Source organism: Scleropages formosus, chromosome 22 (genome assembly GCF_900964775.1).
Source record: "Scleropages formosus chromosome 22, fSclFor1.1, whole genome shotgun sequence".
NCBI classification, from domain to species: domain Eukaryota; kingdom Metazoa; phylum Chordata; class Actinopteri; order Osteoglossiformes; family Osteoglossidae; genus Scleropages; species Scleropages formosus.
In genome coordinates, this window is record NC_041827.1 from 7532000 (window position 1) to 7546482 (window position 14483).

The following is a 14483-nucleotide window of genomic DNA, read 5'->3' on the forward strand; positions in this document are numbered from 1 at the left end:
GACTGGACAAACTCTGAATGCAGGGGATGAAACTGATTCCGGTGGGAATAGACTGCAGAACCACCCAGCTTCCTAACAGGCCTGAATTGTTTTTCAAGGTGTGCTCTGACCATTGCTTTGGAGAACTGAAAGTCACAAACCCTTCTGTCTTGATCTTCATAATGGACAAAAAGATTAATCCTTTATTCCAGTGTGATCTCAAAGAAACATTTTTTCCTGATCCCGAGTCTGTTTTGTTCCAATAGCTTTCATTTCTCGGTATGGTGTTCTGATGACACTTTCCGCATTATTTCATTGACTTAAAAAGCACTTCACTATAGAAGCCCAAGATTCCTTTTGTTACACAAACGTTTGTTGTGGCACAACACAGCGAAAATACTGACTGAATCTGACAAATGTGAGAAAAAAGAAGAAAGTGGTCACGCCATTTTTTTTTGTAGAGGAGGACCAGTGATTCTAACCTTAGACAAAGAACCCTGGGCGGCAAAAAAATGAATGGATGACATTGAATGTCCAGAATTTTGCAGCAGAATTACCTGAGCGCTTCTGAACTGATACCTCTGCCTCCTGTACAAAACAGGCAAACTCCAGCATTTATGCATTACAACCCACTGAATTATTATTTTTCTAGCAGAATTGCTCAATTTGGTATCCAAATAGTTTTTTTCATTTTAGTCATCTTTTGATCTCTAGTGCCTTTTTGTACCACAGCATTACACTCACCATCCCTCCATCTTACCTATTAGGATTTCTGGAAAGATTCCAGCAAAAGTTTTACATTTCTGACTGTACTCAACAGCCTTTGCTACAAGGTCTTTGTATAGCACTTTACATACCGTTTCCTGACATCTGCCCCCTCCTGGTTCAGCCTGGCCGGCACCATTACATCCAAAGGGGAGGAGGACTTCCTTGCGCTGGCCACCACTCGGCTCAGCCGCAGGAAGCGCGTCATTGGAGCAGCTGTGGGCGTGGCTATGGTGCTTCTGCTATTGGTTGCCATCCCACTATTGGTCCACAGCACTAAGGGAGGCAACACTGGAGGTGGGGGAACCCATTATGAAATGCTGGGCAGCTGCAGGATGGTTTGTGACCCCTTTACCCCACCTCAAAGTGGCCATGAACTGGCCGTTTCTCCACCACCTCCAGATTTTACAGCACGAAGAGGCAAGTCAGGATTCCGCGGTGCCCCTGGTCTCCCTGGTCCACCTGGTCCCCGAGGGCCACCTGGAGAGCCAGGCAAGCCTGGCCCCCCAGGACCCCCAGGCCCTGGTCCAGGTGGCTATGTGCCCTCCTACAGTCCAAAGATTGCTTTCTATGCAGGTCTCCGTAAACAGCATGAGGGCAGTGAGGTGCTCAAGTTTGATGACGTGGTAACCAATGTGGGCAACTACTATGAGCCTAGTACTGGCAAGTTCACCTGCCCTCTGCCTGGCATCTATTACTTCACCTACCATGTGCTCATGAGAGGAGGGGATGGAACCAGCATGTGGGCAGATCTGAAGAAGAATGGACAGGTCAGGATGAGACCTTTATGTTTGTATTTGTGCAAATCACTTTTGTGTATTTTATTACTCTAAGCTTCAGGTTATAATTGTGTGTCATCTTCATTTCTTTTAGGTTGCCTGTCTTTTGTGTCTCAAGTGTGTTGTGTTTGGCATATTTGTGAATGTATGGCATTTGTTTGTCTCTTTTCTGTTTGCTCTTTCTATGTCTCTCTTTCTACAAAGAGTATATGTGTAAATACTGTTTTATATTATACATTTTGAAGTATGTTTGAAAATCTTTCTCAAAGAATCTATTCTCAATATATTTAAAAACAGCATTTCTGAATTCTTTTCATTGTTCACTGCCAAATTTATTTTTTAAAAAATTCATAGGAACTTGTAAAAGTACCTAGCATTGTGCTGAAGTGGTTTATTTCTATACGTTTACATTTATTTATTTAGCAGACATCTTCAATCATAATGTTAAGCTTATTATGGTGATTTACCCATTTATACATCTTTTTTTATTGGAACAATTTAGGATAATTACCTCGCTCAGGGGTACTACAGCAGAAAGTGGGATTTAATTCTGCAGATTTTGGGTTGAAAGGCTGTAGCTATAACTGCTGTACCACCCACTTGCCCGTAGATAATATAGATTTCATATTTAATGAACAGCTGTCAGGCTACAAAACGCTTTACCACTGGACAAAAACACAAAATTTTGAATACCTGACAGAATGGAAGTCTGTTTATTTTACACTTAAGGCATATAACATTGAATTATGTACAGAAATGAAAATAATGTCATTTCACATTTAATCTTTTAACAAAGAGATTTATTGGCTGATATTTACTTTTGTCACTGGCAGCAGTCTCAAATTACAGTATTGTTATCAATGTCCCTGTAATAAGAGTAGGAGATATTGCTGTGACCGTGATCTAGGGTGAGGTAAACTAAAGTCTAACTAAGTTAAAATATCAAATAGTTGGGTTTCCTAGTTTTGAAGTGAATTAATAAGATTCATAAGTGGTCATCTGGCAATGTATGACAATGGGAGTTTTACCTGACTTAGCTCAGGTGCAGTGTTTTTGGGATTTGAAGATGTGTAGTAACAGTCTTTCAAAAATAGCTGAGGGTCTCTCCAGATGACATTGACCAAAAGTAAACCGCTTACAATTGCTCACTGTGGCACAACATAAGACTTTACATAACTGATTTTGTGGCTCATTGAGAGAACTGAGTGGTTTCACTATGAAACTAAATGCAATTAACCTGTTTAGTGGCATGGTGAGTGAGATAAGAAAGCTAGATCTATCACAAAAAGTGAGATATAAAGAAGTGAGCAGCAGGGAGTGTAGAGTTGCTGCTTGCACTTGAATTACCACATTAGAATCCTCCTTCTGTAGTTCTCCTGAACAAGGTACTTACCTCAAGTTGCTTGAGTAAAAATGTAAAGCTATGTAAATGGATAAATCATTGTATATAGCTTAACATTGCTAGTTGCTTTGTAGAAAAGTGTCAGCCAAAAAAGTAGATGCTAAAATGTGCTATCAAGTGTCACTGAAAAAAGTATATTCGCAAATTTAAAAACCTTCACAAACTGTCAATTAAAATAAGCAATTAAAATTGAGCAATTAAAATAAATAATGTAATGAATCATGAGTAATTATTTCAAATGGAATACTACATTTAACAATTTGATGTGAAGTTTTACATTTTTTTTTCTTGTGTTTTTATGTTTTCCTTTTGTCGTAATTGAAAAAAAAACTCAGAACAGACAAGTTAAGTCGCTCTTCATTTTAATGGTATATATTGTATGGCATAGATAAAAACAAAAATTTGTTCAAAATATTTTGAAGGGCTTTAGGTCTGATCTGTATAGGCATGTATTGTCATTCCAGCTTGGTCTTCCTTTTAAATCATTCATACTTCCTTGATGAGATTCCACCTGTGCCCCGCTTATCCCAACACTCTTTGCTTGTGCATTGATTCCCTTGTTAATTATCTTTTTCCATCGCCTAAATTATTTAACCCAGTTTTTACACCCTTGAGACCCATTGTATGTGCTCACTGCACAAATCCAATGGGGTAAAATTAAACAGCAAACCCATCGATGAACTCACAGTTGCTCCAGCTTGGATTTCACCAGCATCAATTGAAAAAACAACATTGACAGAAAGTGCACTTTGACTCTGGAGGCTTACTAACAAACACTACTGGCATGTACAAGTTCTTGGTGGAAAAGCTAAATCCATGGGTTAGCTACAGCACTGATTTCAGAGTTTGGACACGTGTTTTTTTTAAATTTTTTGGAAAGTTCCATATGCTATTCAAAGTAACTTGAACTTCTGTCTCTAGTATTGAGATAGAATTAACCATTGTTGAAATGTGTATAGTTCCACCTCTTTCACTGTGCACTGTCATTAGTATGTTACAGTGTCTGACTGTGGCGTAAATATAATTAGGTCGGCCAAAAGTTTTAATGGTGCTTGAATTTTGTGTTCTGTGTGCACTCACTGGTTGGTTGAAAAGGACTTTTAATTGCAGCTTAGTGATTTAGTGAAACAGTCTCTTGAGAATAGTGCATGAATCAGCTGCTCCCCCGCTTCCAAAACCTAACTTCATTCTCTTTGTGTACATTGATGCAGTTATTTTACACTTAATGACAACCAAAAGCAACTTTATCTTCCCTAACAGCAGACAAGACAGGATCAGAGCATTAAGTACAGTGGAGGTGCTACAGAAGCATAAGAAAAAAGGTCAAAGGTAGGGATAGGTGAAAATGACAGTGAGGGGATGGCAAGTACAGACACGTGGGTGGATGAAGAGATGAGGCACGGGGTGGGAGATGGATGACTTAATAGAGGAAAGAAGACAGGGTTGAGAGATGGAGCAACTGGGAGAATGACACAAATGGCTGAATGAGATGACAAATGACAAAGACATGAGTGGACTAAACAATATGGGGAAGCAGCGAAGAAAGCCGTTTTTTTAACATTTGATCTTCTAATTACTTTCAAACATTGTTCTTTACCTTTCAGGGGTTGGCTTGATAGGTACAGTTTTACTCTTGATTCATTTTATTAATGGGCTTCAGTAACTACTGGTGGCCACTCATGTTCCACACACCCATTTCAGCATGACAACTTCACTTCCGATGCCTCGTCCAAGTACTGATTCTGACTAGTCATGAATTCAGTTCAAGAATTCCAGAGGCTCAGTGGATGAGGGGATACATGTTATAGTTACACTGGTTTAAAATTTGAAAGTGTTTTTCTACTTCATTTCATGGCTTGCAGCAATAAAAATTAGGGGTTAAGTAATTAAATAGATAATTTTCTTCATTTGAAAGCATTAATAAATACATAAGATTCAAGGTGATGCACAACTCCTGGACCATCAGTTTGAATCCAGGCTCAACTCCGTGTGGAGTTGATTTATTCTTCACATGTTCACAGAAATCTCCTTTGAGTTCTCTCACGATTCAAAAACATGTGTCATGTGAATCTAAACTTGCTCTTAGTGTGTGCCTGCGTGACTGATTGCCTTGTGTTCTGTCCACAGTATGCACTCTGTGATTCCTGTAATTGGCTCTGGATCATTGTGGTCCTTTACTGGTTGTTGAAAAATGAATGGATATGTTCAGATTTAAAAATATAGATTATGGGCTGTTTGCCAAATATCAGCTTGTCATATTGCAGCTGTTGCCAATAAATTTTAACAGTGCATAGTAGGTGCTGACATATGTGGTTTATCAATTTATCTGTTTATTATTCTGGAGAGACAAGTCTGTATAAAAGAGAAGTTAATTAATTTTGAGTTATTCATTCAGGTAGCCTTGATTACATTTTGCGGGAGCTAATGTTGCGTTTTTCTGACACTGCCGCTTGAAACAAAGAAGTTCTGGAAAAAAGGTATACGTATTTTCTCTGTGACAAATGGATAAAGCCAGTGTCTGGCAGTTCTTGAGCTACTTGGTGGATGTAGAGTTTAAATCCAGTTCAGGGTCTGTGGCGCTTGCATGTTCTTCTTGTGTTTGTACCTCACAGACATAAAGAAGGCAATGACAAACTACTTCTATTCTCTGCTTTGCCTTGGAAACCGGATTGGATTGCTATGAATTGGATATGACTTGATGGCATATCCATCCATGTTCTCTGTTTAGGAAGATTGATAATGCTAGCTGAGAATATAATGAGTCTTTAAAAAAATGTAACAAATTATGTGATCTAGTATAGTCTACAAATACACACACACACTTTCAGAACCGCTTGTCCCATACAGGGTCGCGGGGAACCGGAGCCTACCCAGTAACACAGGGCGTAAGGCCAGAGGGGGAAGGGGACACACCCAGGACGGGACGCCAGTCCGCCGCAAGGCACCCCAAGCGGGACTCAAACCCCAGACCCACCAGAGAGCAGGACCTGGTCCAACCCACTGTGCCACTGCACCCCCCTTAGTCTACAAATACTTTTCAGAATATGCAAACAGGAGTAGCCATTCATAATTGCAATTAAGGGTAAGTCCTGTCCGTTCAAATTTGATGATTCAGGTGATTCCTTGGTAAAGGAAGCGGGTTTCCATTGCCTTCTTTAGTGTATATGTATGGGTTGGAAATGTAGGCAAAGATGCAGACTCAGCACATTTTGAGCTGGAGTCAAATCTATGCCTAAATGAGCAGCTCAGGAGCTGTGAGGCACTGGTGTTATCTGCTGTGATGCGGTACAAATGAGAGTTATATGTATTTGCAATTATAAACACTTTTTTTGAGAATGAGGCTTTAATTTAATTTGACCTGTTTTAATTTCAACTAATACAATTGTTATTAAAGAATTTTAAAAAAATGTTATTAACCTTGTTTCACCTCTAACCTCTGCACCTGTACGTATGATGCAGATGTCTGGTCTTTCACAATATTTACTTTGGCCCCTTCTAAAGCAGACACTATTTAGAGATATTTAATATTTAGTTAAATTATTTTTGCATATTTCTACAAATTCTCATTCTGTATTATCTGTTCAAGGAAAAGGTATTTTTAATTATGCAGGACAAGGATGATTATAGCTTGTGCTGTTTTCAGTTGAACATGTTAAATAAGTTCTTTCCTGAATGAATGAATATGCATCCACATGTTGGCCTTTGATACTGCAGGATCACCATGAAAAAGGTGTGTATCATATTCCATTGCAGAGTGCATATTTGCAAGTTGGAAACAAAAGGAGCCAGTAAAATAATGTTCAGAGATGGCGCCAAGACTGTTGGTGGATAAAAAACTGATTACATTAGTCTCAAAAGCATAGCTGTATATATTCATTGAGAAATACTATTAGTGAATAATCTGCAGTTACACAATTTAAAAGGGGTTCTCCGACTTAGCCGGAGCTAAGCAATACTGCAGAAAACACAGGCTTTAGACACTGTTAGTTTCACAACAATGTAAACAGAAGAGTTTTGTACACTTGCATTGAATGAGTTATGTTGTTGGGCTCTTATACACAAACATTGTCTTCATGGTCTATTCGGTGTTAGGCAGCTGCAGTTTAATGACTATTTATTAAATAAACAGTGAACACATTTTAAGAGACAAATGCTTCAATATCATCTCTAGTACGATGTTTAGATTTAAAAAGAATCAATTACTGAACTTTTTGCAGGGAGGGTTTTTGTGTGGCCCATGAGATGCTATTTAGATGCTATTTGTAAATTGATATTTCCTCATTTTCTTTTTATTTAAATCAGCTTGCATTTATAATTGCCATTGATTCTGTGGCTACTTGTCTTCTGCTGAGCAACAAACATCTGCAAGTTTGTCTTATTGAATTTCCTGTATTTATATTTCCAAAAACAGATCAAGAACTATTTATGCTTTCATTTAAGCCTTTAGGAAATACTGAGAACTAAAAACAACTGTGAGAAATGAAATGTTGAATTATTTAAGCTATCTAGCAAAGAATTTTTTTACTGTGGATAAAGTAGTAATGCCTTCTTCCATTGATATTTTTAGCTAATCCAAAAATCAGAGCCTTTCCGTTCTACTCTGTCAAGTGACTTGTGTAGTGGAGTAATGGAAACTTTCTTTCTTCTTTCTCTTCTTATTTTTTTCAACATATCATACATAACTTGTAAGTAGATCTTGGAAAGACTGGGTTATTTTTGTGAAAAAGTATTGGAAATGTCAGAATGAGTTTGATATAAACCAGCATTCAGTTGATTTTACTTTGTTTTCTGATTTTTGTACAGTTGCACGTACCCTACTAGTGCATAGGATTTACTAGCTGTGCTGGAATAAAGGCTGTATTTTGAATCTAATCAAAATGAAAGAAATCTTATTTACTTATCATATGGACGCTGTACAATATCTACATTGCTGTGAAGATTTTTTATTTATAATAATATGTTAGTAAATATCTAAACTAATATGACATTTTTGGCGTTAATGATCACTTGCTCAGTTTGGTCAAATATTATATATATATATCTAGTATGGTTTTTTTCAGTGAGGTTACTCATTTTAGGATGACCCATTATTTGTAAATTCTCTTTATCTGGGTAGAAGGCATCACACAATACTTGATCAACAGAAACCCATATTAAGGACAACATAACGGTCATACCCCCGCAAAGCCTATGCAGCTCACATACATCTCCTTTGTCAGCTCTCATTCAAAATGTCCCTTCTGTACACTTATTATCCATCCTATTGTTCTTAGAAAAGGAAAAACTGTTTTCTAAATGTGCAATTTCCAGTACTCTTTCTCCTCACCCTCCCTTGCCACTACTAAGTCCCATAGGTAAGTTTAAGATCTGCTTTTCAATCGTCTTTGTTCTGAGAGGTCAGTACTGTATATCACAGTGAATGAATCTTGTCAGTTTTACTACCAGGGGAGAAGGACAGCCCGTAAAGAAAAAAGATTACATATACCCTTGCATCTCGCTGGTCTTACTAAAAAGATGTGCTTGATCAGTTTGTTATTCTACACCCCCTTCTACCAATCCCTCCTCCCTTTTGCCACTTTACACACATCTCTGCAGCTGCTCCTTCCCCCCAGTTTAAACCCCCACCCCCTGCCCCAAATGAAAAGCAGAGGCAGAACAAGCCTACTGGCAGTCTCATGGGGCTTCCCTTGCCACGAGCAGGACATCAACTCGACATGGCATTTTACCACGGACGGCCTGTGTCGATATCAATCTTGCATACAGTTGACAACAATCCTGATTTGGCTTTACCTTCACTCTTAAAAGAAAACTAGGGGCTTTGTTTCACTCATTTTAATTGAATACAATAAAAGAAAGGAGGCACTGTTCTATATTTATATCTAGTCCCTTGCTGAATCCCATCTGGCAGCCTATTTGTAAATCCGGTTCAATATTTTATGTGTGATAAACTGCTCTGACAGCAATGTTTGGCATCTGCGTATATGTATATGTAAATGTGTATTTGTCTACATTATTCAACAGTGACTGAAAGTAATCACTTTCTTTCCTTACCTTTCAAACAGAACTACTTTTTGTAAGTATAGCTACGAATTTTTTCATGTAAATCAGACATTATCTAATTGGTAATTTCATTAAACTGTGAGTTTTATTAAAACAGACTGGTGTCGAGGCATGCAGCACTGAATTACAAGCAACAAAGCTGCCATGTTCATGCTCTCTTTTTTTTGTCATGTCACTGTTGTTTCCATATGTAGCCGGTGTAGAGTGTAATGAGATGCGGGAGCTATTAGAATACTTTCTGTAATGGTGTGGTTTAGTTACTGAGTCTTTCCTTGTTATAGGAAGTTGTACAAGTTTTTGAGGTTTGTGATATCAATTGACCTGCTACGCTGGTGTGGTTAGCGGTTACTGAGCCCTTTCCTCATTGCAGGGAGAGTTGCAGAAGTTACAGAGAGGTGGTAACTATTAGGTGACCTGCCAAAATGGTATGGATAGCAGTGGGGCCTTTCCTTGTTGTAAGACTTGGGGAGGAGAGTCCCTAGGGAGAAGCCACCATGCGCTGTTAATCAATGCGAATCAGACCGACCAGGGACATGCTTAACTGCGGTCTGCTGACATGCTTCAAAGCTCACACAGAACCGTGACCTGCATCTAATGCAGTGGAAAGATGGATATATTGCTTCAGACTAGGTGCATGGCCTGCAAAGGGGATAATATTGGCAGACAAATATTCACACAGATTAATAGAGGAACTGTGTGGAATATAATGAACAAGTTATTGGCAGAAAGGACTAGTTAAAACAAATGCATTTAGAAGAAATTGATACAGTTGGAAGATGAAACTGATGGCAGTCTTTTCCAGTGGTTATGGAAAATAATTTAAATTGTTTCCTTTGTTTGTAGAGTTAAACTGTTGCTCCTGTGGGCTTTTTCTACTTTTAGTGATCTCTTATTGAATTATTCATTATTAAATCATTAATTGTTGCAAATATTTTTGGCCTCTTAGTAAAAAACAAAAATACAGAACAGTCATTCTAATTCATGATATGAACTGGAACTGTATGAAAATGTAAATTATTGTGAGACACTCCCACGAGTGATGACTAATACTCTCTTCCAAAGTGTAGTCAGAGTCATATAACTTAGACCGTCATCCAGTTTTGAGCTATTTTAACTGCTGATTAAGTCTGGCCTTTGCTGGCCAGAATATCTTTGCTAAGGCACTCACCTCTTGCAGACATACCACACACCTGTGAATTGCAACCTGCATAACTGATGGTGTGTGAGATGAGCTCCTTCGAAGTGTACAGCTAGGTATGCAAAGAATTAATACCTACAGATACAAATAAGAGGAAAACCTGGAGAGAAAACTTATCACCACTGCTTTTTTCTGCACAGCATGTTGTCATTGTTCTGATTTGGTTAGCTGGAGATGGTGGCCCATGGAATGCCTTAGGTTTCTGACACTGGCAAATTCTTCTGGAGCCTCAACTGAAGAAGGTGCTAGTTGTTTATGATTTGTGTTATATGTATCTGAATTAGTGTGTAAAGGTGTCTTTTTAATGTGTGTTTAATTTTTTGAGATATAATAGTACAGCAGTTTTTTCAGTGAATAACATGCTAAAAGTAATGAACTCAGCATTTTCATATGCACTAAATGAGCTGACTGAGTTCTGTATGCATCTGGAATCTTATTGAAAGCACAAATATTCAAATAACAAAATTTATTTCCAGAGTGCTTCCATTTAACAATTGAACTGCATGGTCTTAAATCCACCAAAAATTCTAAAAATATAGATAGCATACATTACTATGTAATATCTGAACAGATATGTAAAAGGTATAGTGAACAGAGTCATTATACAATGTGTAATTTTATGTTCTGTGTCATTTTACTCTGTCTAGAAAGACTTGACTCACTGTGTGTGTGTGTGTGTGTGTGTGTGTGTGTATATACAATTTATATTTGCTAGAAATCTATGTCAATAACATAGTACAACTTTACTGCTAGTATGTTTTTGTGTTTGAGTGCATATGTGCAACCAAAGGAAAATATGAATAAACAAATATGATCTGGTGCCACAGGTCAATACTGCACCACTGAAAATAGCTTGTAAATGTGTGTACTCACACACAGCCGCAAAATACTATGTGAAATCCTTTGTATTTGGATTAATAGCAGCAGGTGTGTTCCACAGAAGGATGTGTTTGTGTACATCTAATCATCTTACTGCTTTACCCCAGTGCAAGCCATATCCCCCCAATCCACCACACAACGTGCCGCCGACACTTCCATAAATCCCACCCATCTTGTTTCTCCCCGTCTTTCAACAAGTTAAAGGCATGCAAAACACCAGACGTCCCAAGTAATCAATAAAGGAGAATAAGGTTGTGTTCCCACTTGAGGCTGGGGTCACAGAGTCAGCTCTCAGCTCATCCATTTACATGGCGTAAGGCCTGTCACACCGGCAGCCTTCAATACCAGTGACATTACATTGTGGCCCTGGAGAGAACAGGGAAAACAGTCCAGCTCGTGCAATGAAACAGAGGAGAATGAGCAGGAGGAAGGGAACTGAAATCAAGTGCATGTCATTATATTTCCTAAGGTCATATAAAATACTTGTCTTCTTCAGCTGTCTAAAACCCAGAATCACTAAGTAAATAGTGGTTCAAAGTTTGACTATAAAGAGACTGATAAATTTGGTTGCAATAGATGCAAGCTAAGAAATTAAGCAGTAAGTTTATTAAAATGTATTGTACACCATGTAAAAGTGCTTTAAACTTACTGCATTTGGGCACATTGTAAATATTACATTACAAAAGCCCTCAGTAAATACAGTGCTGCTTAAAAGTATGTGAACCCCTCATGTCCCTTAGTTTTACCACAAAATGGTTGTTTAATGGAAATAAGTCTTTCTCATGTGACATAATAGGTGTGTAATGACCAATTCCACATGTTGCTTTAGGGGAAATCATGTGTGTAGTAAAAAACATGGTAGTAGTGCAGGTGTAAAAAAAAATTGAAGCACAAGTTTTATCGGTTAAATAAAGTTAAGTAGAATCAGGTGTGTAAATACTAATCATTTATTTGTTTTATAAGGTTGTTTTAAGACTGAATTTTTTTATGTTTATTTTAATAATGTATACAAGAATACTGAGCATCCCTATAAAATAAATAGGTTTAAAAAAGGCATAAAAATCCATATAATAATTTTATATAATGGTTTTATTTACATAAAGTAATAATTACAGGTTGTAATGAAAATTAAGTGTCTAACTGGCCTTATTACTAACTATAGTCTTATTGCTAACTGACTGACTATAGAGAAGTCAGAATATATTTATAGTGACAGTTTAGGACATTATTTTAAATGCACTAGTATGACACATAAGACATGATAGGTTCAATGGTTTCCCTTTATGACTTAGTAATTACTCTATTGACAATATTGCTGATCCACCTACATCACACAATAGTGACTGGGCTCTGTGGTTACAGAAAGCTTTTACAGTTGTATCTAGTGACAGAAATTCATGCAATGCTAGAATGAAAATGTTCCTATAAATTATTCCCAAAATGCCCATTACATTACAGCTTGGAATTTCAGTGTCATGTTCTGTTGGCTGAGAGCTGTTGTGAATTACATTTTTCAACAGAATTGGATCTTAAGAGGAAAAAACTAAAATACAACTCTTGAATTCTGATATTGCATGGGGGAGGGTGTGGTGGCGCAGCAGGCTTGGCCGGGTCCTGTTCTCTGGGGGGATCTGGGGTTCAAGTCCTGCTTGGGGTGCCTTGCAATGGACTGGCATCCTGTCCTGGGTGTGTCCCCTCCCCCTCCAGCCCCGTGCCCTATGTTGCCAGGTTAGGCTCTGGCTTGCCGCTACAAGCTCGGGGCAAGTGGTTTCAGACAATGTATGTGTGTGTGTGTGTGTGTTATTGCATGAAAGTCTTGGATTGCTTACATTTACATTGTTTATGTAGATAACACTTGCCTCCAAAGCAATTTACTCTGACAAAGTACTTAGTGATTTACTCATTTGTACATCTGGGACAATTTACAGTAAGTACCTTGCTTAAGGGTGTTACAGAAGAAGAGGGATTTGAACATGAGTCCTTTGAGTGCAGGGCAATGGCTCTAACCACTGCAGTACCTACTGGCCCTAATTACTTTGCTAAATCTTGTGAATAATAAACATTATTACTATAATCTGGCTTAATTTAGGACCAATTTACAACATAAATAAAATAAATGAAATCTCACTTGGATAGATATACAAAATCAACACAGATAGAGGAATGTTGTTTCCAGTTTGTAACTACTTCTGTCTTTTTCTTATTTTTCAGTTGAAGTACAATAATTATTCACGTACATTACATTTCACATGCATAGTGGCCCAAGATCTTGGTTCTGAATTTACGATGTGTGCTGTATTAATTTCAGTAATTTCATGTAATAGGATGGGTTTTTATTCTTACCTCGCTATAATCAACTCTTCAGTTTGAAAAAGCTTTCCGCAATACATGCAGTGTGTGGTACAGTAAAGGAAAACGTTGTGTGTATCTTATCCCTCTCACACATAAAAAGCAAGTATTAATCACTCGCACCAGAAGAAAGACTCTGTGACCACGTGCTGAACCCCTCTGTGTTTCAGGTGAGGGCCAGTGCCATTGCTCAGGATGCTGACCAGAACTACGACTATGCCTCCAACAGTGTGATCCTGCACCTCGATGTTGGTGATGAGGTGTTTGTTCAGCTGGATGGGGGTAAAGTCCATGGGGGCAACACCAACAAATACAGCACTTTCTCTGGGTTTCTCATCTATGCAGACTGAAGTGCCCCTTCCCCTGACCCCCACGCTTTCCCTGCATCAAACCCTTCACAGACTGTCTTACAGCAGCCTCTGTAGACTGTAGTTGGTGAAAGAGAAGATCTGTCAATGTATTTTTCATTGGATACACTGCAGATTGTTGTAGATATGTTTTTGCAGAAGAGAAGGTCTGAAGAGGTAAGGTATGATGGGTAGCAGCCAAACCTGTCACTTCCTCTTATTATACCAAGCAGCATAATATAAATGTTCTCTGTCAGAAAATACAAAAACCATCTGTTTCAGTAGCTTATAAGATTTTAAAGTAGCTTTCAGGAAATTCAATTTGGTATTTATGTTACATTTATTTATTTATTTAGCCAACCCTTTCTTCCAGAACATCTTACAATTATTTACCAATTTATACAGCTGGGTAATTGTATTGGAGCAATTTAGGCTAAGTACCTTGCTCAAGGGTATTAAAGCTGGAGGGGGGATTTGAACCTGTGACCTTTGGGTCTATAGGCAGCACTTGTAACTGTTACCCTAGCAGCTACCCCAGCTATTATACTGTTATGCTTACATAATATGTGAATTTTTACATGTGACATTCTGGTAACCACTAAAAACATTTTGAGAACTGTGTATTTGAAAGATTTCTCTGAAGATGTGTACTTTGACCACTATTGAACAGAATGTCCACAGTGTTTAAAACAATAATACTGGTTAATATCATTCTTTCAAATTAA

General features: G+C 38.0%; 1 protein-coding gene across 1 annotated transcript; it reads left to right on the forward strand.

Moving 5' to 3' along the window:
* Nucleotides 1-830: 830 nt before the first annotated feature.
* Nucleotides 831-13787, forward strand: c1ql4b (complement component 1, q subcomponent-like 4b). The gene is made up of 2 exons (XM_018725483.2): nt 831-1514; nt 13582-13787. The coding sequence occupies exons 1-2, from the start codon at nt 975-977 to the stop codon at nt 13759-13761; spliced, it is 720 nt and encodes a 239-aa protein (XP_018580999.1). The 5' UTR covers nt 831-974; the 3' UTR covers nt 13762-13787.
* The last annotated feature ends 696 nt before the right edge of the window (nt 13788-14483 follow it).

Coding starts and splice junctions, on each gene's coding strand:
- c1ql4b (XM_018725483.2), top strand. CDS start 975: ATGGTGCTTCTGCTATTGGTTGCCATCCCACTATTGGTCCACAGCACT. Junction 1,515..13,581: donor ATCTGAAGAAGAATGGACAG/GTCAGGATGAGA, acceptor TCTGTGTTTCAG/GTGAGGGCCAGTGCCATTGC.